General features: G+C 48.3%; 10 protein-coding genes across 10 annotated transcripts; 4 read left to right on the top strand and 6 right to left on the bottom strand.

The window, feature by feature from the left end:
* Nucleotides 1-476: 476 nt before the first annotated feature.
* BP5553_01018 (Uncharacterized protein) lies at nt 477-1386 on the bottom strand (the record flags this gene model as incomplete). Its single annotated transcript, XM_032009641.1, has 2 exons — nt 477-1083; nt 1142-1386. The coding sequence occupies 2 exons, from the start codon at nt 1384-1386 to the stop codon at nt 477-479; spliced, it is 852 nt and encodes a 283-aa protein (XP_031873695.1).
* A 1826-nt stretch (nt 1387-3212) lies between these two features.
* Nucleotides 3213-4715, bottom strand: BP5553_01017 (Uncharacterized protein; the record flags this gene model as incomplete). Its single annotated transcript, XM_032009640.1, has 6 exons — nt 3213-3269; nt 3332-3499; nt 3548-3615; nt 3705-4209; nt 4261-4362; nt 4416-4715. The coding sequence occupies 6 exons, from the start codon at nt 4713-4715 to the stop codon at nt 3213-3215; spliced, it is 1200 nt and encodes a 399-aa protein (XP_031873694.1).
* A 1656-nt stretch (nt 4716-6371) lies between these two features.
* BP5553_01016 (Acid protease) lies at nt 6372-8207 on the bottom strand (the record flags this gene model as incomplete). Its single annotated transcript, XM_032009639.1, has 1 exon — nt 6372-8207. One exon carries the CDS (start codon nt 8205-8207, stop codon nt 6372-6374), a length of 1836 nt encoding a protein of 611 aa, XP_031873693.1.
* A 2024-nt stretch (nt 8208-10231) lies between these two features.
* BP5553_01015 (uncharacterized protein) lies at nt 10232-10432 on the top strand (the record flags this gene model as incomplete). The annotated part of the gene is made up of 1 exon (XM_032009638.1): nt 10232-10432. One exon carries the CDS (start codon nt 10232-10234, stop codon nt 10430-10432), a length of 201 nt encoding a protein of 66 aa, XP_031873692.1.
* A 2751-nt stretch (nt 10433-13183) lies between these two features.
* Nucleotides 13184-13624, top strand: BP5553_01014 (uncharacterized protein; the record flags this gene model as incomplete). The annotated part of the gene is made up of 1 exon (XM_032009637.1): nt 13184-13624. One exon carries the CDS (start codon nt 13184-13186, stop codon nt 13622-13624), a length of 441 nt encoding a protein of 146 aa, XP_031873691.1.
* A 1320-nt stretch (nt 13625-14944) lies between these two features.
* On the top strand, nt 14945-15985 carry BP5553_01013 (uncharacterized protein; the record flags this gene model as incomplete). The annotated part of the gene is made up of 1 exon (XM_032009636.1): nt 14945-15985. The coding sequence occupies one exon, from the start codon at nt 14945-14947 to the stop codon at nt 15983-15985; it is 1041 nt and encodes a 346-aa protein (XP_031873690.1).
* A 1497-nt stretch (nt 15986-17482) lies between these two features.
* On the bottom strand, nt 17483-17833 carry BP5553_01012 (Uncharacterized protein; the record flags this gene model as incomplete). Its single annotated transcript, XM_032009635.1, has 2 exons — nt 17483-17659; nt 17717-17833. The coding sequence occupies 2 exons, from the start codon at nt 17831-17833 to the stop codon at nt 17483-17485; spliced, it is 294 nt and encodes a 97-aa protein (XP_031873689.1).
* Nucleotides 17834-18698: 865 nt separating this feature from the next.
* Nucleotides 18699-19747, top strand: BP5553_01011 (Phosphoglycerate mutase-like protein; the record flags this gene model as incomplete). Its single annotated transcript, XM_032009634.1, has 3 exons — nt 18699-18877; nt 19009-19281; nt 19381-19747. 3 exons carry the CDS (start codon nt 18699-18701, stop codon nt 19745-19747), a joined length of 819 nt encoding a protein of 272 aa, XP_031873688.1.
* Nucleotides 19748-20060: 313 nt separating this feature from the next.
* Nucleotides 20061-21701, bottom strand: BP5553_01010 (Sugar 1,4-lactone oxidase; the record flags this gene model as incomplete). Its single annotated transcript, XM_032009633.1, has 1 exon — nt 20061-21701. One exon carries the CDS (start codon nt 21699-21701, stop codon nt 20061-20063), a length of 1641 nt encoding a protein of 546 aa, XP_031873687.1.
* Nucleotides 21702-23061: 1360 nt separating this feature from the next.
* Nucleotides 23062-24851, bottom strand: BP5553_01009 (Terpene cyclase family member; the record flags this gene model as incomplete). The annotated part of the gene is made up of 2 exons (XM_032009632.1): nt 23062-24419; nt 24476-24851. The coding sequence occupies 2 exons, from the start codon at nt 24849-24851 to the stop codon at nt 23062-23064; spliced, it is 1734 nt and encodes a 577-aa protein (XP_031873686.1).
* Nucleotides 24852-27193: the final 2342 nt, after the last annotated feature.

The raw sequence follows: 27193 nt of genomic DNA, 5'->3' as shown, positions 1-27193 counted from the left end.
GGGGAAATGAAGCTTTAGTGCGCTAGCATCGGTTTGGGCAATGCAGACGCACCAGCACGAGTTAGTATAACAAACTAATTCAGTTGGTGCTCGTCAGGGCATATTTTGAAATTTATACATTCTCACACCTGTCTTGTTCCGCAAATGGCTTGCTACATCTACATCTACATGTCTTGTAGCGATATATCATATCTTGATAATTTTTGCTGCTTTGATTACCTCCTCATTGTCGATTGTCTCCCTATTTAAGACATAATATTTAGTTACAGCACCGCGTTGAACCAACCTAGGGGATACACGCATATGGCATAGACTCGAGTAGCAATGGTAATCTCAGGAAATGCCTTTTTGAAGTCCAACTGCTTTGGGAAAAGCAGTGCTTATAATATTCAACAGTGGAGCACACGTCTGCTCCGAGCTCAGCAATATCCATACAAGTAACCTGCCAGCGACAAGCCGTCCACGACAAAATAAGATCAATTTCCCGCCCCCAAGCCGACGTCCGAACCCTTTATGTCAGATCTCCTCTGTCTCCGTCCCATTTTGACATCTGCTTCCATACCGTTCGCATTGCCCCTTCCATCGCCTCTATATCTAGCGATACCCATAACCTGACGGGTAGCAAGTCCAACTAATATGAACATCAACGCTGAGACCAACTCAGGAATGAAACTGAGTCCAACACGAAGGCCAATAGAGCCAGTAACGGGATTTAGTGAAGCATTGTCAGAGAATATGGATACAGTGCTGTAGAGAACACGAATGCCGGTGAAAGGCAGTGAGAGTAGGACAACGAAGAGGATCTTAGTTCCAGGGATATATCCAAGTGCTGGTGTTGTTTTTTGGCTCGGGAGGAGAGAGAAGACTGCCCATATGCAGACCAATGACCAGGAAACAAGTAGTGTGGTGATGCCGACTTTGAGGATAGTCACATCTGATTGTTTCGGGGCGGTGCCACTGTTCTTGTTCACGGCCGAGGCCCCGGCTGCTACAAGGCCAACGCCCGCGGCTACGAGGAGGTGGTAGAGCCCAACAAGGGTCCATTCAAAGTTTTTGCGGAGTCTGGCGTTGCGGTAATGGCGGCTGTGAAATGAGACCGTTAGCTGGATGTTGTAAGTGGAGAAGCTTAAGGGTGGCCTACGCTTCATGTAGGAGTCCAGATGTTGCTAGCAGTAGTGGTGATAATCCAATATTGGATATCAGTGAAGCAGAGGAATTTTTGCTGTTCTTCAATGTCATCGCGCCACCCACCACCCGGAGGCTGCAGAAGGCAAATAGGTAGAACCAGCCCAGAAACCCTGGTTTCCCATGCCGGATCCAGACGTAGATGACGGGGGGAGAGAGTGCTGCGTATACGCCCAGCTGAGCGGTGTTAACACCGGTCATTTCTCATAGGGCGGGTGAGAAAAAAGAGGAAGCGGGGAGTGGTGGTGTCCGTTAGAATGAGATCTGGAGCGTCGAGGTTCACTGGGTTCAGAACTAGGCCGCAGCTGGCGACGCGAGTTGACGAAACGGCAGAGGGTAATAGAGGAGACTAGAAGAAAGAGCGCTCTCATGATCTTCGGGCGTGGGGCCAAGGGATGCGGTGTTTGTGCTTGTAGGAGAACTGGAACGGGGGATGGTATGATTGAGCCTTAGACTTGGGCTTGGAATTGGATCGAGATTAGAATTCATATCAGGTACCGAATTGGGTGGACGAGGGCGGAGGAGGTAATAAAAAGCCAACAGAGCCAAGGCAGTGGAACAGATACAGGCACTACTAGTACTTATTCAGGCCATCATATGTATCAAAGAGACGCGCGCGGTACTGGGGAGCTAGAAAAGACTCAGGAAGAGCGAAACAAGATGCCACCTGATGGTCACAGGCGCCGTCCCAGCAATGACTGTGAATTGCTATAAGTGGCTGCGAATGGAATTTGGATCGACGGAAAACCATTGCTAGACGAGCCAGCGCGGAAATATACAATATACTTATGCCGTGGTGGTACAATGATAATAGCCTGTGTTTGCATTATTCGCAGTGCTGATGCGGCGTGGCGCCCGGCCTGGCTACGTCGGCCTGCTTGGATGCCCACCCCTCGCCCTTGACGATGGTCCCTTTTTGGCGATGGTCTATTTTGACGATGGTCCGTCTTTGGAGATGGTCTATTTTGACGATGGTCCGTCTTTGGAGATGGTCCCTTTTTGACTGTGTGTCACAGACCACCTTATGTAATCGCAGAGGCCTTTAAGGGTATTCTCACGGAGGATTCCGCTTTACGTCAGGTAAATTCTTTAAAAACGCAAAGAATCCTTTCCCCCTTTTGATTCCTCGCTCTACGTCTTGTATATAGAATCAATATATATCTTGAAACTCTGACATACATGGTCTTCATAAGCGCCGCAGTACTACGACACAAACAAAAGGGAAGGTATAATACGGAATCACGAGGTTGAAACACACGTGACAAACAGACGCCTAGCACGATATGAGGGCTAAGACAGGGGTGCTAGGTCAGATGGCGTGCAAGGACTCGGATAGGGTTGGCACAATTGCTCTAGCTCAGTGTTTGTTCCAGAACACTTGCGCTAGCTCACATGTTAGGCTGGCCCATTTATGCTAGCACAATATTTGGGCCAGCCCAACATGTGGGCCAGCCCGCCACAGATGCTAGCCCTCCTTGTGAGCTAGCATTAATACTGGGCTGACTGCTTTGGGCTGGCCTACCCTACGTGTTAGCATAAATGGGTCAGAGCCAGGTATGGGCTAGAAGTCCAGTTCCAGCCCCCGCAATGTACTACCCCTACCTGTGTGATAGAACCAATCTTCCCAATCATGTGTATCGGCCATAACCCGGTTATCTTCATTCTCCTCTGTGTTTCTGATTTCTATTGATTTGCTATTAGATCAGAATTTTTTTTTTCCACAATGAAGCTCCATCGAGAATCCTGTCTAGCTTGTTTAATCTAAAAGTGGATTTCGAAGTGTTTCAACATTAGTTCCAAGGTCATAAAAGGACGGAGATTCTAAATACTCTGGGAATTCAAGTTTGCAGTACTTGATTAACTCTAACTACATCCCCTTGATCCAAATCGGAATCGCCTAGCTCAGCTTTTCCCCAGAGAGTAATCTATTCTAAGCTACATAAGTCCCAAACCACTGAAATCTGCAAGCCATAAGTGCAATCGTTATTCTGGTTGAAGTTCTAGTTCCTGCAGTCGTACTCCGTCATCTAAATGTAGACGAACAAGAGCTCGAAGGTGATCTCTAAGCGCGCCATCTCTAGATACTAATATACATCAGTATCGTCGCAGCCCCAAGAAAGAGTATATTTTTACCTATAATAAGTACCTTGCTTTTTTCTTCTGATGCTATCTGTAGTCTTTGGATATACTTCCCCGACACCTCGTCTTGAAGGATCCCTTCGATGTCTGCTTTGTCTGGAAAGATAGTTGCGCGTTGGCCGAAAGGCACCTTGGAGACACCATCTGATTCGACGTAAATCGAGACACAGAGAATCTATACCAAGTTCAGTTGAATAAGCGATATGAGAAGCTGCCTTCTTACATAACTATCATCTAGAGTATCTTCATCTAACGCATCATTCAACAGAGACTCCGTAGCCACGCCAATGTCTGCTATTGTTAGCTCTTATCATATGGCGTACGAAGGAAAGGTTCACCAAAGCTTTGTAGTTGCTACACCAAATGGACTGGGCGTGTACGAGCTTTGCAGGTTTGATACCCGTGAATGAGCTGGCGGAGGTATGGCAGCTGCGCAGCAATACCGAAGCCAGTTGCGACTATGAGAACGGTCTCGTACTCTACGACTGGTATGCTGATGCCGTGCGGTCCGCTGAATAGCGCTAGGCGAGGTATAGAGCTACGCGGATTAAGCGTCCCCTGGCTAAAGAGCCTTTGGGTCAAGCCTCTTCGTGGTTGAATGAAGAGCTCCAAAGTGACTTGCTTGCCCTCGACCCAGTTGGTCACCACAAAAGGGTGGCTCTGGAAGATATGCCAGCTAACGGAAGGCATCCACACGTTGATATACTGACCTGCTTTGATCTCGACCGGCCGCGGCACAGCGATCCGAATCCTAACTGTACCATTAAACGAAGTGATATAGGCTCGAGGAAGACCGCGGCCCCAGGCCTTATTTCGAAAGACCACGCTACCGTATTGAAAGACAAGCAATGCAGCGACCATTCCTGCAAAGATGTATACGTATAGCTATCTAAATTTAGATATGGAAATGAGATGCCGGAAAGTAGAATACGTTACTAGCACAGCTAAGCCTTGATGTATGCGGAGGAAGAGCTCGTATGACGGTTTGCGAATGACTGGTATAGAGAGGCGGATGAGGATAGATAAAGCTGACCCGCCCTGTATAGTGTTAGAATTTAGCATCATGGGTAAGAAGGAATTGTGCAACTCACGATTAGTGCGTACAGATTCTCTGGCACGCTTAAAGGGAAAGCCCCGGTGCCATGGACGATCACGAGGAGGGCGTGGAGAAGCACAAGGGCGAACGACGTAATACCTACCAAGCGATGGACTGGTCGGAACATCCTTAAGGAGACACCAAATAAATCTGCAAGGAAGCTAAGATGGGGCCCCAGAAAGAGCGGCATCATGTTGATCAAGGCCAAGTTCGCTGCACGGAGCCTAACCTTTGAAGCTGTCAATTTCCAGAACTCGAGGCAGTAGACGTTGGCGGTAATATATGCCGCGTACATAATGAGGCCTGCTGGCGTCCATGGCCCAAGTGATGAGTGACCGCGGAGGATCTGAGGATACGTGAAGACTTTGCACAGCAAAAGAATAATATATTTAACTAATTGTAAGAGGCATAGACGGAAGGTAAGAATAAAGAACACAGCAAAGACGCCGCCGACGCAAATTGCATATATTTCAAGAGTCTCCATGATAAGACGAAGGAATGGATGAGAAGGAAGAGAGGGTATGGAGGGAATACACGAGGAGGTGGAGGTGGGTGAGGGAGAAAGGGGAGGAAGGGAGTCAGTGGAAGATATGGAAGCGCGAATGAGTCAATCGATGGACTGTTTAAGCATATGCAAAATAGAAGGATGGTGAACTTGGAGGGCAGCACAAAACTGAGGGTTGAAATGGTGTAGTGGGGCGACAGTAGGGCAGCTGTGGGAGCCAGAATAGGAGTTGGCCACCCTAATCCTATCAAGGTCGTGCTGGAAGTGACAACTCAGGTAGAAGAGTATCACGTATGCTCTTATCTCAGAGCTACACCAGGAATTGGACCACGCCAGCCGGACTGGTCGTGAAGATCTAAGATCTGACGGTTAATGGGCAGTTGAATCATATCACGATCCTGCTCCGCTGCTAGCAAACGTTAGGCGAAAATTGTCAGATCAGATATAAGTCCGCATCAGCCTACGATGAGCTGTCATTCGAGGCGCCATTAGAGAAAAAGGTTGGTGTTGAAAGCCATCACCACCCGTGCTTCGTTTACAACCACATCAGGGGTGTCGTTGGCAGCACCGCTAGCGACGCCATCTTTGACATGATAGGAAATACAGTCTGGGACTATGTCTTCATTCGATCCTGTATATTTTTCCTCCACTGGATTGCACCGTTCAGTATCCTACATTGCATAGTCATCTCTCTTGTCTCTCCATTATGCCTCCGTCTCCCTTGGGTACTAGATGCCTGGGTTGTCTTCGAGGCAGCACTTTACCTCCTGGTCTACCTTCCGCGTAAATTCTACCTTCAGACAGCCGCGGCGCACCCCACGCCCGCCTGCCGCGAAAGCCGTCGTCTACTCTTCCAGCGCTGTAACAGGACTATCCCTAACCCGGGGCAGCATCTTCAAAAATGGTTCTTAGACGTGCCAGTCTCAGAGATCAAGCGTGACAACGTCAAGGATTTCTTTCGGTGGGCTTTTCTCAATAAGGGAGAGCCTGATCCCGCGGACGACGAGGAGCTGGAAGACATTGACTCTCGATAAGGTCGACATGTCCATCAGAGATTGACGTGGTACCTGGTAAGGTTCTGGATAGAGGCGGATTCTATCGTCCCGCAGCACCAAATAATTGCTAATCCTGCTGCATTGTGTATTTGTCGTAGCACCATAGGTCCGGCCGCACTATGAGAGGCGGAGGTTGTCAGGAGTAAGAAATATTATCTGGATGAGACTAGTGCGTACATGTTGGTATTACACTTGAAGAGGATGAGCGAGATGGTTAGTGAGGGCTTCATTTAAATGATATTTAATGCAGGAATGAGTTGTGACGAACTTTTACATATAAGCAGAAACGCGCCAACCCCATCAGAACACAAATATGTCGGTATTAATAGGTATCTAGAAAGCAATTATGGCTCTTAAACAGACATGTCCCTCATCCCTCAATTGACAATTATCACTTGTACACATCTCCTCCTAACTCATATACAAGCTGAACCTGGTCGTTCTGGATCTGATGACTGTTCTTAGGTTCATGGCTATTCAACTCGGCTGGTTCATGGCTATTCAATTCGGCTGGTCCATAACCGCCGTCCCGATATTTCTCATGTGGTGACCCAACGCCGTTAATGCTCGACGCCGTGGTCCTAGCAGTCGATATTCCTCTCAAAGGTGTTTCATTCTTCCTGTTATATTTCCGGAGGTAGAGAAAGGCGCACAGGGATATGATCCCGAGACCACAGACGGCAATGCCTGCACCAATACCAGCCTTTGCCCCCTGTGTGAGCCCATTAGATGAATTTGTGGTATTCAAAGACGATGCGGTGTTCGTTGCTGCTGATGGGCTGGTCGTTGCTGTGCTGGCTGACTTCCCACTGAATGGCACCAAGACACCCTTCCAACTAGCCGCCCAGTCGTTGGAAGATGGCGAAATAGACGCATCCTGGTCGCGGATGGTTTGAACGGTGATCTGTGACCCTATGTTTGGACCCGGGGCTTGTGCAAGCCACCATACGCCCTGGTTGTTGTTGGCATTCCAGTTCGCCCCCACAAACGCCGCTTGGAGAAAGGCACGGCCTAACGAGTACCTGCCGTTGGATTGCGCATTGCAAGGGAAATATGGGGCGGTCGACGTGACCAGAGGTGCTTCGAGAGTCAGGTTGAGGAGCATGAAAGGCACATTGATCGTGATGTTCTGCGTATTGCTCTGGCCTTTGCGGAAGACAAAACTGAGAACGGAGGGAGAAGAGACAATCTGGGTGTACCGTGGGTCGTTGGTGTTCCATGTGTAGAGACCAAGGTCGGCATTGTATGTCACTGGAAGCCAAGCAGCAATGGCATCGCAACTGCTTTTTGGCAAATCCAGGTACGGAGCTTCCGGAAGCATTGAGACTGACAAAGCAGGGCCAATCGAAGAGTTGCCAGTAGCAAGGAGATTGCTTATTGTGGATGTATTGAAAGGAGAAGAGCCATCGATTACGTTGATCGCGATATCGAGCAGATCGATAAGTCCTTTCTTTCCGTCGTCATCGGGCTCAATTCCTGCAAAGGCTCCTTGTTGCGTCGAAATATCACCACAAATTCGAGTTTGGTCGTAACCGCCAAAGTAAAGAGAGCCTTTGATCTTCGATCTAACAGATCCAATTTGCAATCCGAAAGAGTTTGAAGGCGTCAAATTTGCGGCCTGTAGATAACCTGGTATTAGACTTCCGTTGATAGTAGGCTGGCCAGGCTGCGTAAAACTTTGGTTCGCAGTTCCCAGGTAACCCAAGCCAAATGTTCCTACTTGTAATGCTTTGATAGAGCCGCTTGGATAGACGGCAGCGATATCGTCATACACGGCGATAGTTACGTTTGGCACAGTGATCGTGTTTCTGAGACCATCCGATGTCCCAATAATCATCTGATCCAATGTACCAATTCCTTGTGTGCCCTGGACTTGAAGGCCGCCATGGGTGAAATCAGTCGCTGCTGGGAAACGTATAATTGTTCCTAGGGCGGTGGTTGAGCTCTCGACGGCGTAAAGGCCACCCGCCGAGGCAAAACAGGCGTTCGGTGACAGAGTAACGTTGGAACAAATCCTCGGTGTTAAAAGGTGTGAGCGAAAGGTTCCTCCAGGATAGAGAGCCACTTGTTGCGCGGGCGTTCCAATGCCGATTTGCACCGCTTGCCATGGTCCATCTGGTCCAAAGCTCTTGCTGGACCAGGTCATGGCAAATGGTAGTGCGGGATCTGCTGCAAAGGCTCGAGCGACGAATGTTCCAAGGACAAACAACAAACAGAACTGCGTCATGACTGCTGTATGGACGTAGAAGTAAGATCAAATTCCGCCACAACATAGGCAGCAGTAACTTGGGGAGATTAAATATGTAGAATAGAGCAAGGAAATGAATGAAAGATGGGAGACATTATTGAGAAAGGAGCCAGTTGGACTTGTTGTCCGCCAGGGCCAACAGCAGCTATCACTCCAAGCGCTGATGGTACTAGTTTCTGACGCTATGGATGAAGCAGAATCAAGCGGATTTGGCAGCGCCCAGCCGATAGACGGAGGAGCCAATGAAGAAACACGATTCTCGGATAAAATCTATTTAATTGGAAGGTAACTTGCTCCTTGATCGGAAGGAATTTTGAATGCAGTTGGTGTTTTGGGACAAGGGAAGTTGCAGCGTGAGGGTGGGCGCTGGGCAGGGCTGAGCCGCCTCCTGGCGCCTATTCTTCCTATGTAGGGGTCTTTCGTACGGTAGGCGCTTTTGAAGGTGGCCAATAGCGCACCGTGAGGGAGCGGATCATAATGGTCAAGTGGAAAACGAAGCACTGAGAGGCGCAGTGGTTGCTGTGAGCAAAGTCGCGCCTATGCCTTCCGCCCTAGAGAAGTGTGGGAGTTTTTGCGCCGTGGATGTTTTGAACTTGTGCCTGCGAGCTGTGCGGAGAGCCAACTCCAGTCCTGTCACATCGAAGAGTTGCCCCTGCCCGGACCGACACTGCGCCTTCACCAGACCAGATTTGAGGGTTTTGCAAAACTGCGTTTACAGAAACTAAATTGACAACAGCGTAGAGTTCGACTGAAACATTTGATTTCTGATACTGCAATAAGAATGGAATATGTACAAAGTAGATGTTTTGAGACAGCCCGGGAAGGCACACCAAATGCATGGGGGGTCGCAGGTTAGGGGGGCAGCCCTTAGCGCCGCCTCACATGATATTAAAGGGCCCCCCTCTTCTCTGCCCAAATCCGCTGCACGCCCTGAATCTTCACGTTTTTTTGATGATGATTTCTCAACCTTCAAATTGGAACCGCTATATTTGACTCATACGATCCGCAGACGCCTCCGCTCCCAATTTACCCCGTAGCAAACATCACGGAACAGATCTAGCGCTCGAAGTTTGTGCTCAGCTTATCGCTCAAGTTATCACCACTCGAGTCCGGTTTGAAAGGGGCAGGGACACCGGGGTGGCAGGCGATTATAGGGTTGTTAGAACAGAGTGCGCAGGAATTGGATAGAGGTGCGAGGAAGAGAGACGGCGCGGGTCTGGGGAGCGTGCTGGTGCTTGAGGCGGAGATGGAGGAGGTCCATGTGCTTGCTGAGTGGAGGTTTTGGAGGATAATTGACGGGTTGGCTGTGATGTGCGAGAGTTGATGAGTTTTGTTTTATTTTGTATACATGGGTTCTACTATATTGATAACTCATCACCCATCGCTGCCTGTCTTCTTGTTTCCGTAGGCAGCCTTACTCCCCATGCAATCAAGATCACAAACCAAGACTCACCTCACCTCCTCATTGTTTCTCTTGCGTCACGCCTCACGAACGACTTCCCCAGATTCTTCGCAAATTTGTCACCTCGGCAGAACATCCTTCTCCGTTGTGTTCGCAAGCAGTTTACCACTCCGTTATTTACTGACGATGATAACGACAAAGCTTTTGAGGCTGTCATGCATGCCGATTTGTCTCGGAACAAATTCGAAAACGAGGAATACCACAAGGAAGACTTGGTGGCAATAACATGTTCCTTTACCTGCTAAGGTGTCGGCCGTCTCAGACCAGGCCAAGTCGCGGTGGAATTGGAGGAACTGAAAGTAAGACCTTAATATCCAATAATCATTCCGCAGTACTCACTCATACAGAATCACTGCCCTGCGGAACTTATAAATCGCTTGATTTTTGTTGATGCGAAGGTCCAAATAATTCTTGCGGTCCTCCGCGAGCATCAAGCCAATACCGGTCCTTACCAAACTTCCAAAGCAGAAAACAACACTGTGGGTAGTCGGGAACATTTTACATTAGAATCTGGCTAACTAAACAGGCAGACAACATACAGATGCCATTTCCAGAACGATTATCAAGCGACTGTCTAAGAAGTCCCGAGCGGATCTGCAACGTAGACGAACACATTGAAGGCAAAGAAGAACAACTGGAAGGACATACAAAGGATGAGGAATTTGTGTCTGGAACCGAGTCTGCGGTTGAGGGTGAGAGCCAGCATCAAACGCGAACTGGAAAGACATGGTGCGGAGAGTGACTACCAACCTGGGCAAAGAAGAACAGCAGGAAGGATATACAGGAAGGGGCAGCAAGAAACGAAACTGGAAGTCAATTCTATGGGGAAACCTACGTGGCAGGAAATGAAGTAATGAGGGAATCTCTGTGTTTATTCTTGAGTTGTGGGATTTTTCAGAATTAGGAACGTAACACAACTCGATTTGTTCATCCGATCGAATTCCCCTACCCTTGACCCACTCCTTACGCTGGGTTCTGTAAGACATATAATCAGAATAGAAACAAAAGGTTTGTTTCCCTTCAATCTTCAATGTGTCTGAGAGAGCATCTCCATTCAAATCAGATTGTGTTTGATATCTTGACGTCATTCAAAGCGAAAATACCTGGGGGATTCGCAAATGTTTCACTGGGCCCTGAGCCAAGAGTTGTTGCCATTGAAGGAGGTAAGACGTAGATTTGCGAGTTTGTTTTGTTGCTGGTGACGAGCCAAGCCTGATCTGCAAGCATCTATAATTGCTACCTTGATTGGCTATAATTCTGAGTCTATGTGGGAAAAACAAGCGCATTTCGCGGACGACTTCCGAGAAGCTTGAAACCTGTAGAGGGTTGGCCGTGGCGCTTGGATTCGGATTACTCCATCACGTCCACAAGCAAGCATTCAGCTCAATTATCTGGCGCGACTCCACTTTAACGGGACCTTTCTGCCTTTCCTGCACGTTATACTTTCGTCTTCCTCACAAGCCAAAAGACCAAAGCGTTATACCCCGTAGACCGTCGTCAAACGGCCCAGACTTTTTGAAGACGATACTAGAATAGCCTAATTTACTTCCATCAAGACAGATCAATCTTGAGAGAAAACTGTGTCCATTTTCTCAAGTTCCCATTTTCGCGTTAGCTTTTGGGGAGATACAACTGCATTTCGTTCCTTGCGCTGCATTTTTCAAGTGAATCCTTAGCATTCGAGGTGGAGGTCAGAGTTGACTACTGAGTACTTTCAAATCCATCCGTCGAATCTACATTCCATGTGACTCCTTGAGTTTGCAACCTACAGGGCCTTTTAATACCTAGGCGAGTCTAAATTGAGCTTTAAAGCCGTCATGTACCGTGCTGCTTGCAGCGGCGTCACCCAATTAGATGTTCTAAAAAGCACCTCACAGAGGCAAAATCACGCTGCTATAAGAAAGCTTCCACACCTTCGTCCTCTTCTAAACATTACGGCTTCACGATACAGAGATCTATTTCACACTCCAGAGCCAGAGGCTTCGACATCGGCATTCATCAGAGCCACGCGCTCTCTTTCACTCTCGCTCGATTAGGTACTGTAGCGTAGTGCAGTGCAATGCGACGGCTCCTACAATCATCTAAACACAAGCACCGTCTTCCTAGAAGCCATTTCATTTGCGGCTCTATACTCTCTACTGCAGCATGCCACAGAACAAGAACAAGCAGCCACATGCAAGGAACAGGAGCACCTCGACGGCCTCCAACAGTGACCACACCCAAACACAGGCGAAGACGAAACTGCCAAGACTGTACCATACGAAGTCGAGAACGGGATGCCACCGGTGTCGTGCAAGACGAGTCAAGGTGCGTCATTTTACATCTTCCTGCTTTCTGTAGCTGTTGCGTCGCGCGTGTCCGTATCCAAATTGAAAGGCCCGGTCAATGTATCTTTAGGCGATAAATATGTCTTCTTTTCCCTTTCTCTGCCCAAGGCGGCGGAACTCCGATATTCCATTTCTAGATTCCTATTTTCACTCCTATTGCTGTCGACATTACTTCATACCTTCGAGATTTTGCGCGACCATTTTCTGTTCCTTGAATTTCACATGCAAGGGGTTAATGTGGCAAAGCGAACCCTTACGAGTAGACCTGTCCTGATTCATCGATCATGCAAGCGCCCGAGATTCGCCTCCCCCGAAAGCACAACTTCCGGTGAGAGCATGGTATTGACATTGACTCCAGTGTGATGAAACCCACCCGATATGTGGGAGCTGTACCCGCCAGTATGTTCATTTTCCTCGAAAAAGATATTTCCCTTTGGGGTGGAACAACATATGCTACATGCACCGCCTGAATCATAGCATATAACTGCGTTTCCAAGCTCCCCACATCGGCAAATTGGACGGGAGAAAGGATATCTCACTGCAAGATGGCCCCAGCACTCAGCTATTGTTGTCTTCGTCAATCTTGACCAAGATGCGTGTGCTGATCCTATGACCTAGCTGTGTCTCCTGCATCTACGACAAAGAGCCCGCTCCTCTGCTGAAATTCAATCAAATTTGTAAAGACGCGGGAAACACAAGCACGTCTCCTTCACCACTACCCCAGACTCCGAAAAGCCGGGGCTTCTCAAGGGTTATTCAAACCCCTACCTCCGCGTGGGCCCAGAAGTATTACAGCACGTCGACACTGTCCCCGATCTGGAGAGTAACAGCTTCTTCTCCATCCCTGAAAGTACTGCTAGAAGGAAACTTGAACTTCGCTTGTGTCAGAATTACGTTGCCAACACATCTGTTACCCTCCCAGCATGCCACAACCCTGACGTCCTCTCAACCTGGTCGATTGAATTGCCCAAACTGGTACTCCAGTATGACAACCTCCTCTACGAGATGCTCTCTATCTCTGCCCTCCATCTGCTAAAGTCCGATCCTGAGAATCCGGAACTGCGTGCTGCCCGGCAAGCCTACGTAGGCCTCTCACTACACGAGCATCGCCGTGCTGTATCAGAACTTAGTAGAGAAAGCGCAGAGCGGTGTGTTTTGCCTCGACCATGATTTTAATTGATGCCTTTGCCTCGCTCCAAGATCGAAAGCTAGAACCGTACTCCGCGTCTATGGAGTGGCTCCAAATGGCTCGTGGAGCAGGATCAGTACTTAGTGTTGCGATCCACGCCATCATCGATGATAAGAACGCTAAAATCATGGCGATCATAAAGGCTTCACCACAATTAGACGACACTAAATGCCTCTTCGCTGCAGAAAATCGCACCCCGTTGCTCGCAACGCTTCTTAGCCGAGAACCTCCTTTGGATAAGGAACCCTGGCTCCCGGAGACACAAGATGCCTACGAACAAACAGTCTCATACATAGGCAACGCGCAGGCCGCCATCTCCGCCAACGAGCACCCAATGGGAATTTGTCGACGTGTGATGGCATTTCCTCTTCTTGTACCCAAGATGTTCCTCGACTTCGTTGAGCAGCACAGACCGTGAGCGCTCGTTATCCTTGCCCATTTCTTTGCTCTAGCTGCTACGTTGGAGCAAGTGTGGTGGATAGGCCCTACGGTGAAGAGAGAGATTAGTGGGATTTGGAAGGTGTTGCCTGTAGAATGGAGAGCCTTGATGACGCAGCCGATGGCTTTGCTGGTCTAGACCTACTTTGAGCAGCACGGTTTGACTTCTTCGGTATTAATGGACTTTTACCTCGAACCGAGGTTGAACACAGCTACTCCTCCAGTGTTTTATTTTGCGGGATGTATGGCGCTATGGTATTACGGTGTTTAGACGGTTTGATTCTGTCATATACGTTGGGTGGATGGATTCTCGGAGTTTCCTAAACTGTTGGAATTTGCTAGAGGTATAGTGCATATATCGAAAAGGAGTTTCTGATTTATTTTCTAAAATATCGAGTATAGTTATGAGATATAGAGGTATAGTTTGGCTGGAGTAGCTATATAGCTAGACTTGAAGTTTATTGTTAGGGGTAACCTCTTCCCTATTCTAGCTATTGCTTTTCATCCTGGTTTTGAATATGATAATTACTGTGAATGTTATTAGGCAGATGCAGGATTAATTAGTTTATATTTAGGTGTTGGGCGGTGAAGCACGTTTGTAATCATGGTTTGCATCGGAGTACAAAGGACGGTTAGTACGGAGCTGTCACCACTTTCTACTTCGTGTAACTGGACTGGCACTGTCACATACCGACCCTTTCCGACTCGCGGATGGTATCTTTGGTTTGAAATCAGCCTTAGATTAACGCAGCCTGAGAATTATACCAACACTGAAATTGGGCGTTGTAATTTTGGATTATGAAATACTTTTGTCATTTTGATTGTCAAAATATAGTTCAAGATAGTGGTGTGTCCTGTATAAAATGTCTTTGGCTGGTTTGCGGTGAGATAACTATATAATTAATTAAGTTTTTGTTTGCAGAGAGATAACTACCCAGTTACAATTTACCAATTCATGAAGCCATGCGAGTTCGCCATCAACCACCGAGCAGGCATGAATCAAATAAAGACAAGCTTGCAGTGTCTTGTGCAGCGACATTGTAGTCTACAAAATAGTCACTTCGCTTCTTGTGAAGGAATCCTACTTTCTAGCCTTAGTGAATAATGAATCTCACGTAGGTTACAGTGAATCACAGGCTGACATCTGTCAAAATATAAAAGTCCTGTGACATACTGATACTGATATAAGACAACAACTCAAACCAGAAATCACATTTCAAACACTCCCAACTCCAACAGCCGCAACATCATCCTTATCCCCAAGGGGGACGTCACCGAATACCCAGACAAGCCGTAGAAAATGTTTGCAGATACACGGAAGCCAACACCCGAACGGAGTGCAAAGCGGCCTCGAAGAAATACACTTGATATTACTGGCAACGGTCATTATGATGGGGCGGAGTCATCTTCAACGAAGGAAACTACGAACCCGCGATGCCAGGGATCAAGATCTAAAGAGAGCTTTGTTTCTATACCTCATGGAGCACCACGAAGATGTTCGGTAATAAATGATACTGCACGCCATCTACAATCCAGGGCCCTCAAGAGCTGCGATAATCAGGACACGGTACTGGGGTCTCCTGAGATATCAAGATCTATTCAAAAGGGCTCGCCCAAGCTAGACTCCCCACAACCATCTTATGATGGCTTGCCAATCATCCGTGGCTCGTGGCGACAAGGTGGTCTCACCAGAGAGCCAGTGTCGTTATACCTGAATCCCCAACCCTCTGGCCAGGATCCTCGGACAGCTACACCAAGTACCCCACAGAAGAAGCCGGCGCCTCATCCACCAGGTAATTCCCAGAGATTCACCCAATATAATCTTGCTATGCTTCCTGCTGCACCGCCCCGCCAAGACCTTCGGAAGTTTGACACCCCAAGCGGTCGTGCCAAACGTCAACTTGAACAACTACAGTCAAGTTATGATTCCCCTCCACCTCTACACACTAGCTCGTCCCCTCTACCACGAACGAAGGTTCCATATCCTCCACAAGCTCCGCAAATCAAATGGCCACCGGCTGAGCGATACTACCGCCAATTCTCAAATCATTGCCTACCGTCGCCTCAGCCTCAACACGTTATCTCCCCCGGCCGACTAGATCCAAATATTGTTCCCCTGCCTGTGGAAGCTCCTCAACCTCAGCCACAAGGGCCAAACCCCCTGGGCCCACTAGCAGCTCAACAAGATGAGAGACACAAGCGGCAACTTGAACAGAAAATGAGACTCAGGCAAGAGTTCCCTAAGTCAGACGCTCGATCTGCTCTGCCTATCCAAGCCTCGCGCCTGAGCCAAGCCTATTTACGGCTAATGACCGAGAAAGGATACAAAAGGGATTCTTAATTACGCTTATGACTACTACTAAATGCCATCGCAGCAATTATGAGAGATTTTACGAAACTAGGGGGACACTCCTGCTGCGGATGAACATGGTATCGCTGTCCTAGATCGGAGCGCCGATCGGGCCATACTTCCATTGGGAATGCCGTTAAAATGCGCTCTGAAACTGTTACTACGCCTTGTATGGAGTAAAATAGCGATTATTCAACTTAAAATGCAAGTTTTCCCAGTATGTGATAAAGGACATTATACATCCACTTCTCGTCCTTGTTATAAAGTGTACCAGAACAATATTCCTGGGATAAATATGTATTTAAAGGCACCCAGAACGCCGAATTTAGGTCCCACTAAGTCCTCATGTGCAAATATATCCGGGGAAGTAAAATTCATGGGCATAAAAATACCACTTAGCTACAGCCAAAAGCTAACAGATCATGTGCTCAGCTGGGTATGCCGCCAAGGAGTAACACATAAAACTTGTTGTTGGACAGTGGAAAGGAATGGGCATCTGTAGATGGCGAATGGTAATGATGGAAAAAGCCCAATTCATGGAAGACCCCAGACTCTATACTTTGCAAGAAGCCGCAGACTACCTAGCTATGCTGGACAAGGCGAAGTGTGGAAGGGCAAGAAATCGAAGCTCAACTTCTCAAATATATCTAAGTCCCTGACGTGCATCCTAGATTTCGCCAGCCACGGACCTTCATAGTTTCCGTAGGTCCCTAAAATGAGACAGATATCAGGAAATCCCCGGTAAGAGACCTGCCATATTGGCAACCACTGTTTGAATTTCTCCGAGGTGGGAAATATCAGTCGCTGAGCCCAATGCAGAGTATTGAGGAACGACGCTATGCAACACAATGCAGTCACTCCTTGAAAATAAGTCCACAGTCATGAACGTCAGAAGCGAAAGGCAAAAAAATACACAAGCCTAGACATAAAAGAAAATTGATAGAGCTGCTAGGCTGAATTAGTCCATCCCAAGTTCGAAGTGGAAAGTGTAGATGGATTCTTCTATTGATCCTGCGTGGTAGAAGTCACTCATAAATGGGGTCAATTTGAAGTTCCTTGTTATTTAGCGCACGTGGCCCAAATATATTCACACACTAGCTCTGGTGTCTCTCAAGCATCCTCCGCTGGCGCTGTGATGGTCCATCGTGAATCTCTGCCTACATCAGACCTTGTTCCTAACTCCGTCGTCAACTCTGTAAACGTCTTCCTTGAATCGCCTACTGATACCGGCGACATGTAACTCCCAGCCGAGAAGGACAAAGCTCGTGGGCCGGCTGAATTATCCGAATATTTGGTAACGCCAACGACTAGTTTGTACCTATAAGGTACCTTCGAGGAGATGCCATTCCATGCCTTGGATGGTCTCGATCGAACCCGGTTTGTCGTATTGATATCGTCCAAGTTCGGATCTCCTACGATACGTATCCCCACCCCTAGTTTCCCTCCATAAGCCATACAGGAGTAGTATACCTAGCTCGGCCATTGTTCTCATCTTTTCCGCTCTTGGCCAGCCATACTCTCCTCCCTCGTGGCCCCATTCAGTCTCATATCCAGCTGGTTCAACTTCCGCTCCAAGGCCATCCTCTTGGCCACCAGCTCACCCCTCTGCTCCTCCAATATTGCTATCTTCTCCTCGGGTGGGGTTTCGCGTCGTTTTTGTGCCACCTATACATATCGTGTCAGCAACGGGGATTCGAAGAGGAGAATGGACAAAGGATGCACCTGTTTAGCTTCATTCCGCATCTTCAATCCTGCGCCATACCATACCCCCATTGCGGTAACAGAAGCAACAGCGCCTGTCACGACCATACGGCGGATTTTTTGTTGTTGCGCAGACATGGTCGAATTTTTTTGGTTTTGGGAACTGGGATCTTCTAATACAACACTAAGGAGCAGATGTGTGACAGTGGAGCTCAAGCCATCGTATTGACCACTGGGAATGGAATCTCCTCTCCCATTGCTGAAATGGGCGATGATACTTATTTTGTAATATTAAGTTAGCTCAAAGCCCCAACCTTGCCCATAGTCTGCTAGTTCGTCAGGATAACGATAGAGGTGTCATATTATCCCATCCGCTTAAATAAGCCATCTCTAATACATACACCCCGGGCGGTCGGTGACGTACTTCTGATAGCGGTATCAAGAGGAGTGTTATTGGCACACCCACCGGGTATCTTTGATTGGTGTCGCTATTCTATCATTTTTCAAACCACCCCTTCTGTCGTTGCCCTCTTGTGTTTTGCGATCTATCAATTTGCCCTTCGCGTCTACTTTTCTCAGCCAGAGCGAGAGTTAGAGTGGATTGATGTTGGCGGCGCCTAAAAATGCCACCTGTGAGTACCCTAGCACGGAGTAAGCACCTCTACGTCAGTGAATCTAGAGGTGGGGTGTCAATACAGCCGCTGTATCTATTCTCCATTCCTGCTAGGTGTTTTCTTTTATTGCCCGAATCTCTGTCTCAACAGTTTTATCTAGGAGATACAGGTTATTCATATTCGTCTTCCTCTCCCGGTCCCTTCGTTTCTCGAACCGCCAATTGCTTAGGCAGATTCCACGGACGGTTAGGCACCCAAACTGTCGTTCAATATAAACCCGAGCGCTCACAGTCCCTTATGATACCCATCCTATAGCTCTATTTATATAATCAACAAGCTATCGCATACCAACGAACTGCCTCATCCTTCCAAATTGAATAAAAACTCCAATGGCTACCCCGCGCGTCTTCATCATCCGGCATGGCGAAACAGAATGGTCACTCAACGGCCGGCACACAGGCACCACGGAATTACCACTTACTGGGAATGGAGAGAAGCGTATACGTGCCACAGGACGAGCGCTCATCGGCGACGACAGATTGATTGTCCCGAAGAAGCTAGCTTATATGTTAGTCTACCGTCTCCCTTCTACTTATTCATATACCACTGTTACCTCCCGCTTAGAACACCTCAAATTCCCACCACTAGTCCAATCTATCTCCTATATCACCCTAAGAAACTAACAACTTGTCAACATAGCTATGTATCCCCCCGCAAACGCGCCCAGCGTACCCTCGAGCTCCTCTCCGTTGGGTGCCGCGACAAGCTACCATGGGAAGAACGACGCGCTTACCCCGATTCAGACATCCGCACCGAAGCGCCTGTCGCAATCACAGAGGACATACGGGAATGGGATTACGGGGATTACGAAGGGATTACTAGTGCCGAGATAAGGGAGTTGAGAAAGAAACAGGGCCTTGGAGGGCCGGACGGGAAGTGGGACATTTGGAGTGAAGGGTGCCCTGGTGGAGAGTATGTTGCCTTTTGTCTTGTTATAATTATTAATACGTTTTCTGCCATTCGGGTTTATAGCGCTGTTATATCGCAAACTGTCACTAACAAACACACCAGATCTCCCGAAGAAGTCACAGCTCGCCTCGACAACCTCATCTCCGCTATCCGCACCAAAATCCACGCTCCAGCCCTCGCCAACTCCTCGCCACAATCCGACGTCCTCATCGTAGCTCACGGCCACATTCTACGCGCATTCGCTATGCGCTGGGTCGGTAAGACGTTGGCGGATGGCCCGACATTCTTACTAGAAGCAGGAGGCGTGGGAACACTGAGTTATGAGCATAAGAATGTGGAGGAGCCAGCTATACTCCTTGGAGGGGCATTTATGGTTGATGTTGTGGATAGTGCAGCCGGGGCGGGGAAGGAAGATGGGAGGATGGATGCGGAGAAGGCTGGGGATGAAATAGAGAAGCAGAGAACTTAGAACTAACGGCAGTGTATAGTGAGAGACAGCGAGCAACACGAATAGATTTATGACTCGAGATGATTTCTACGGGACGAGATGGTTGGAGCTCGGCTAGGTATAATGCATATATAAACATTACAAAATACCTATGTTTTAAAGAAATAATGGGGCTATAGGGCTAGGAAATACCACGTCAACATCCATTAAGTATGTCTTGGCGTGCCACATGGTTAAATGCTGCCGCCCTAATCCCTATGCCATCTCCATTCGATGATACCATTCGGCGCCCTCTACAGGGAGGTAAACAAGACATGCATAGATATAAGCTATCTTAGCCCTTAACCGTTATTTCACTCTCCCTCAAATGTTCAAAACTATCCTCACTAATAGTAGTACTTAGTTCCCCCTCCCACTCAACCGCTGCGCCAACAACCCCCTTAACTAAAACACCACCACCCCTGGCCCTCTCTCTCATAACCTCTACCTCCTCAAGCGGTAACCTTTTACCATCTCCCATGATAATTTGCCTATGCCACTCACCGACAAACATCCCCTCAGGGTCAACCTCATCCCTAAGCTTTCTCCACTCCCCCAAGTCCTCCCTATACATATCCTCAATCTCTTTGCCATAGACGTCGAAGTTCTTCGCCCAGTGCGGCTTCCCGCCTAGTTCCTTCATTAGGAATTCGAAGCCCTGGTAGTATCGTGCGCGACAAGGTGGATCCATGTTATATGGTCTATACAACGTGGCGTTAAGATATAACGTTGGCTCATCAGGGCAGGTGAAATCGAGATGTGGGCGGGGAGTAGTGGTGGAGGAGTCGGTGACGCGGACTTCGACAGGGGCGTGTACGTATAAGCCGTCGGCGCTGAAGGGGATGTCGTGAGGGACATAGTCGGGATCCTCAGGAGTAGAATGGTTGAGCCAAGAGCTGAGACGGCGGAGGGCTTCGGGTCCTTTGCCCAATGGGAGCGCCCACTCATTGACAAACTGCTTGTAGAGGCAGTTCATTAGGAGAGCCTCCCGAGAAGGTTGGATGGCAGTGGTGCGGGAGCCGTTCGCGAAGCCGTATTGCATGCCGAACACGAACCACTCTATCCAAGGTAGGGTCCGGGGCACAAATTGCGCTAGGTATAGGAGATTGTGGTAGACGTGATATCCTAGCCATGCGTCGTAGTAACTTTTTGGCGGAGGTTGCGGCTTCTGTTCAGTTTTGTCTGCAGCCCATACAACCGCACGTTTTGTATATGGAAACCACCACACGCGGACAAACTCGCTCTGTGTCCAGAGTTGCTTGTTCCACGCATCAAACATAAGTCGATCCGAATTCACGACCTGACTCCAGGATAGCGTAAACGCAGGCACAGCTTGGAAGGTAATTTCACTCAGGACCCCCAAAGCACCGAGACTAATCAACGCGGCCCGGAACAACTCTTCGTTTTCTCCCTTCCCACAGGTCTCCGTTTTCCCATTCGCAAGGGTAATTTTAAGACTCAACACACTAGCAGAGAGAATCCCATGACGAAGCGTGCTACCGTGTGTGCCGGTGCTGATAGCCCCCGCAATACTCTGATCATTGATACTTCCTAGATTCGGCATCGCGAGGCCAACCCTATCCAGCTCTTCACTCAGCTGGTACAGCCGAATACCACTCTGCATCCTGACTAGCCCACTCTCCTTATCAACTTCGAGGATCTGATTATAGTGATCTAGATTGACCATCCATGATGATGTGCTGGTTATAGAAGAGGGAGAGTGCCCACATCCTACGGTCGTAATGCGCCGTCTACAGCGGCGCGCGAGGGTGACGACTTTTTCGATCTCGGGGAGTGTCTTAGGCTGGATATAGAGCTCCGGGATGCTGTGGAAGGTGTGCGCCCATGTTGAATGGAAATGTTTTGTGACAGCGCGAAAGGGGACGCTGTCGTTATCTGGGAACTTTGAGAGTTCAACCGCGATAGCGGGGTCCATGGTGGGGGATGTTCTATGAAGTGGAAATATTCTGCACCGAGAGGTTAGATGTGGGATTTAAGCAGGGCTGGTGGGTGATGGATACCTGAGGATATTTATATGGGTCACCGCATCTTGAACAATTGTGTTAAGTATAGCACACGAAGGTAAAGTTTATGTTTACGAAGCATAATGGCATGAGGGAGGAGTTTATTGACAAGATCGGAGAGAAGTCGGCAATCTCGCCATCTATGGCGAAAATGCTAGGCTAATAAGCTCTGTCACCGCCCTTTTCTGCCCAAAATTCGATAATCGCCCGCACAGCTACCTTAGCTCTTGACCCATTACTTCGTACCTAGGAAGTCGATAACTGTTGCTCTACAAGTATAGGTAATGTCTATAAGGTTGTGGCTCTTTTCATTATGCTTTAAACAATATGATCATCTCTCAGAACTGAGCATGCCCTTTATCCCAACAAATACCCCTATCCAGTCTGAGTCAAGGTATTAGGCAGTCACATGTCTACCCGAGATAGTCGTATGACGAGCTGTAACCCGGTGCGGCTATAGCCGGGCCCAATTATACTGCCCCGCCGACCTTCAACCCCTTTCACCTTTTGCCGATGACCCCCTAACACAACCTCTGCTTCCTATTAGAGTGTATAGTCTCTAAACTTAATAACGAAGATATCTTGACTCTGATGTCTGTTGGATTGCAACCCACCCCAAGAAATAGGCAGGGGATGGCTATATTCTCCACATAATCAAGGACCATATACTTATGTACTGTACTCTCTTTATCGTAAGTTGTTGATCGTCTAACTTGACTGGTTCCAAACCACTCATAGGGTGGACTTCGCGAGAAATTGAGGCTGCAAATCGGTTTTGTCCCAGATTGCCCTCAAATTTGTCAATACTTTGAGGAGCTCGTTAAACTTCATCGTATGTATCCTTGCCATCACAAAGTTGATACACAACCCACAACCCACAAAATGCATCAGTTGGTAAGGTTTATATTGTTCATCCACGACGAATGTCAAAAGTTTGGCGAGTATATCGACCGGTAAACCAAGCTGGATGGCCATTTTGAGTTGCTAATACAACAATTCATTTGTACCGCGGTAGTATAAATGGTATCGAGGAGTTGTCGATGTCGAGAGAGGTGACGAGGAGTTGGGATTGCGACGTTGACGTTGGATTGTTGGTTTTACTTCGAGTCCATTCCCATGCTAACCACCCATCACCTCAACCAAGTCAAGCTGGTTCCCCAGTACAGGGCTGCGTCTTTGATGTGCCTCCTAGTCACGGTTTTCATCTCCGAATAAACCCATCAGAACATAGCTGCTCTCCAAGCAGCCTCGACCATACATCTCACAGCATCCTCACTGCCCACTCCACCTCGTCTCAAACCCCCCTCTCGCACTCTTCTCTTTCGCACCCTTAACAATTTTAATCCACCTCCCCAACGCTATCATAGGAAAACAATGCCGATAAAGACTGTAGCCCAGATAAAAATGTCCGGGGAATCCCGTTCCGGTGTATTTCCTCTCCGGCCAACTCCTGCCGCCTCCACTAATCTCAACTTGGGTATTTACTAGGTAGCCTACCGCACTCTTAGCATACCTATCATTAGGTCCCACAACAGTTAGTAGACCCATGAGACCCCAAGCAGTCTGAGACGCAGTGCTTTCACCCACGCCCCGTAACGCAGGCGAGGGTGTCTTATACGTGATGAGCTCTTCGCCGAAACCTCCGTCTTCATTCTGGACTCTCTTAAGCCAGGCGATTGCAGGTCGCATGAGATCCCGCACAAGACAACTTTTATCATGGAAATACGTGAGGCCGCAGAGGGCGTTGCTTGTACCGTAGATATAGTTTGAGCCCCAGCGTCCATACCACGAGCCGTCTGCTTCTTGTGTCTTGGCCAGGAAAGTGATCCCTTTATCAGAGATAGTAGTAATTGCTTCTAGTAGGTTAGGAGCAATATGTTCAGTCTTCGAGCAGCGGATCATCAGGCCGAAGGCTTCAAGGATGCGGCCTGTGACATCGGCGGTTGAAGGATCACAGAGTGCACCCATGTCGCTGAAGGGAATGCGGTTGAGGAAGAGTTTATCGTTGTCATAATCGAAGGCTGCCCAGCCGCCGTCGCTATTTTGCATCCCGAGGATCCAATTTGCGGCAGTGGCTACAGATGCTGTCTCGACGGCTTGCGGGTTTTGGTCGAGGAATGCGAGGATAGCAACAGCAGTGTCGTCCACATCTGGATACCATGTGTTGTTATATTCAAAGGCAAAGCCACCTGGTGCCAGGTCGGGCTGGTATATACGCCAGTCACCTCCTGGGCCAAGGATTTGTTGCTCTTTCGTCCATTTAACTGCTTGTCGAATCCTTCTATCGTTGTGGTCAATTACAGACTCTGGACCAGCACCACAAAGAGCTCTGATCATAAACACAGTATCCCAAACTGGTGACAAACAAGCTTGAATCCTTTTCCCATTTACATCCTGCCATGCAAACCGCTCAATCGCTGTAATTCCTGCCTGGACCACTGGGTCCGTCACCTTGTACCCTTCAAGTGTCAATGCTTGAATGCCTTGATGCATAGGTGGTATAATTCCTGCCCAATCTCCTTCTTTTTCTTGCCGCTCAATAATCCAGCTAACAGCCACTTTCCTTGAGTATGGGCGAAGAGGATTGTATTTCAGCCCCCCAAGTTTGTATAGTGCCTTGTCAATGGGACCTTGGCGACACCTCCAGCTTTCAATATCCATTTCCGTGCTCCACACATCTCTGGACTGGATTGGGCAACTCCAAGTATTTTCAAAGCAAGGTAAGCCTCTGATGATGTCGAGACATCTCCCGGATAATCTGGAGCAATACTCCATGACCCATCGAGATTCTGTTGACCAAGGAGATAAGTACGGAATGCATCGCCATCCTCTAAAAGGTCCAATCCCAACGTCTGCCGAAAGAACACATGCTCAGATGTGATGGTAGTACTAGACAGAAGTTCTCCCATCCAGTGCCCATCTGGGTTTATCCGGTCGATGCCATAGGTTGAGGCGCGCGAGAGCGATTTAATCGCTTCAGAGATTAGAGGTTCCCCCAGTTCGGCAGCTGATAACGACTCGCCTGAGGATGAAGTTTCGCTTGCTTGGTATGTCGGAACCATCTAAAAGGACACTAATTTTGGAAGGGACATCGACAGTGGGCTTCTCGCTATATATATCTAAATAGGGGCTCATCGTGAATCTCAGTTGAACAGTTGTCGGAGCTATTAAAGTAAGCAATTATCCGCGAGAAGGCTCTAATCATGAACCTCATAAACAAAACTTTGCATCTAAGTGCATATTCCGCTAAGTTTGGGAGACATGAAGTTGCAAGTGACTAGCACGCGCCTGAGAGATATATTTGTACACTTCAGATCAAGGTATTAGATCTCAGGATGTCAAGATGCCAAGTCAGCGAGCTAGTTTTAGGGATTAAATTGAGATATGGAGGATGGCTCGTATATAGGAGAGATGAGTTCAGCACTAGCTATCCCATGTAGTTGCGGAACGAGTGGTCGGGTCCTGCTTTGCATACCCCGAGCCCATGGCTAGTCAAGGATCGACAACTTTTGGATGGATTAGATATACGTGTTGCAGCTATTGCATGCCGCTTGGCGGAGTCTGGCAAGATGTTCCTAGGAGCTGGAGGATCTATAAACATAGTAGCAAGAGTACCATACAGATTTTGTTCGCTTTCAGTTTTCCCTGCAAACGTGGTCAACCCTATCTAAACAGCAACTTCCCCAAGGGCCTATGCCACCAATCGTAGACATCCCATTGTTTAACGGGACCAAGTCCCTACGATCACTAAAGTGAGAATTATGCCAAACTAAGAGCGCTAGAGTGACACTTACTATCCGCCACTAGCGGTTGCTATCATTGGTGAATGTTTCTGTGCGCGCTGTTGATACCTTATCCAAAAGGTGTAGTAGCAGATAAGCAGCCAGAACGAGAACGAAGAGAGGGAGACACGCAGGGTATATTGTGTGATGCAGTGGCACCAGCTACATGCTCTACAGAAGAATGATCGTAGTGCTACTGTTACTTAGTGCTACTGTTACTCAACGAGCGTGGCCATGCTATGATCGAAGGCTGGCGGCAGGGGTTCGGCCATGGATGGTAGGACGTATCAACATCCTGTGGAGCAAAGGATGCAACTTCGGATTGTTGACATACTTCTATCGTCCAGGAGAAGTTCAAAAGTTCAAAGGTTCCCACTGGGTCACTTCCCGGCCTGGTTGGCGCCGAGATGCGATCAGCGCAAGATGTATGATAGGTTGTCGTGTCAGCAAGCCACACATGCATACCTAGGTGCGTACTACTGCTGGCCGGGCTGTTTCTAGCCAACTTGCCATGTTCCTGAAAGCCAGATAGAGCATGTATGTGGTGCCAATCTGAGGTCGTCGAGTGAGACCAACATACCTGCGAATCCTGCGATGAGCATTTTATCAACTGGGACATTGACTAGTGCAAAGTGAGCAGTCCGCGCCTGCAACCCTGACGGCTGAAAGGTAACCAGGAGCGCTGTATGTATGCTGGCTAAGGGCTAATGACTGATGGTTGATTAGGAGAAGGAGTACTTGAAGTCCAGGTAGAGTTGTCTCCAGGTCGTTGGTGAGTCGAAGCACTGGTACTCTAAATGGCTCATCTAAACCAGAACGGGTAATTCAAGATCTAATTTTAGGACTTTTGGGCGCACCTGTATTGTACAGAATAGATCACGCTAGCTTTATTTAGTATCTTAAGCGAGGAAGGCACAGTGGGACAACCTATATCCTACTTCGGACCTCGTACTACCTCTTAACATCCAACAATCTAGAGAAACCTAAGGCTGTTCTTACTGCATCAGCTAAGAAACTCAGAATCAATGTGCAACATCTAGCATCCAGCACCCAAGATTCCAGAAGGTAAAGGCCCGCAGCAGCCGAGAGTCAACTGAAGAAGTGGTTGTCGGTGCAAGAGCTGGCAGTTTATCACATGAAGGGGTAAGCTCTGCAGTAATGTAGTAAGCACAAGAGTAAGAATAAGGCTGACTTGTGAGTAGCTGAGCGCTGGTTATTCCCTGGAGAATCGGGTCACCGTGACTTTCACTATCTCATTCAGAAATGCTTCTGACCAACGTCCGCTATCCCACTATGCTATCAATCACTATTTCATCACCCATAGCACCAATTCAAGGATCAACCCCGAATTCAGTTCACTTCGTATTATGTACCACGTAGTACGGAGTACTGCTGCACTCGCTGCTCTCTTCCCACTCTCCCTCCGAATCCCTCGCTATCGCCCAGTGAGATTCCCATATCACCCATCCGTTTCAGCTGGAGGACCAAGCTTGGCATAGCTCGGTATGTAGCCACGATATTGATGACCCCCCACAGGGGCTAGTAACCCAAGCTCGTGGCATATTATTTCGTCCATACGGTCGGTATTTGATCCTACTACTCCATGTCTCCGCCATTACGTC

Source organism: Venustampulla echinocandica (assembly GCF_003357145.1).
Source record: "Venustampulla echinocandica strain BP 5553 chromosome Unknown scaffold_0, whole genome shotgun sequence".
NCBI lineage: Eukaryota > Fungi > Ascomycota > Leotiomycetes > Helotiales > Pleuroascaceae > Venustampulla > Venustampulla echinocandica.
The sequence above is the reverse complement of the archived record's forward strand: the minus strand, read 5'-3'. Positions and strand labels throughout refer to the sequence as shown.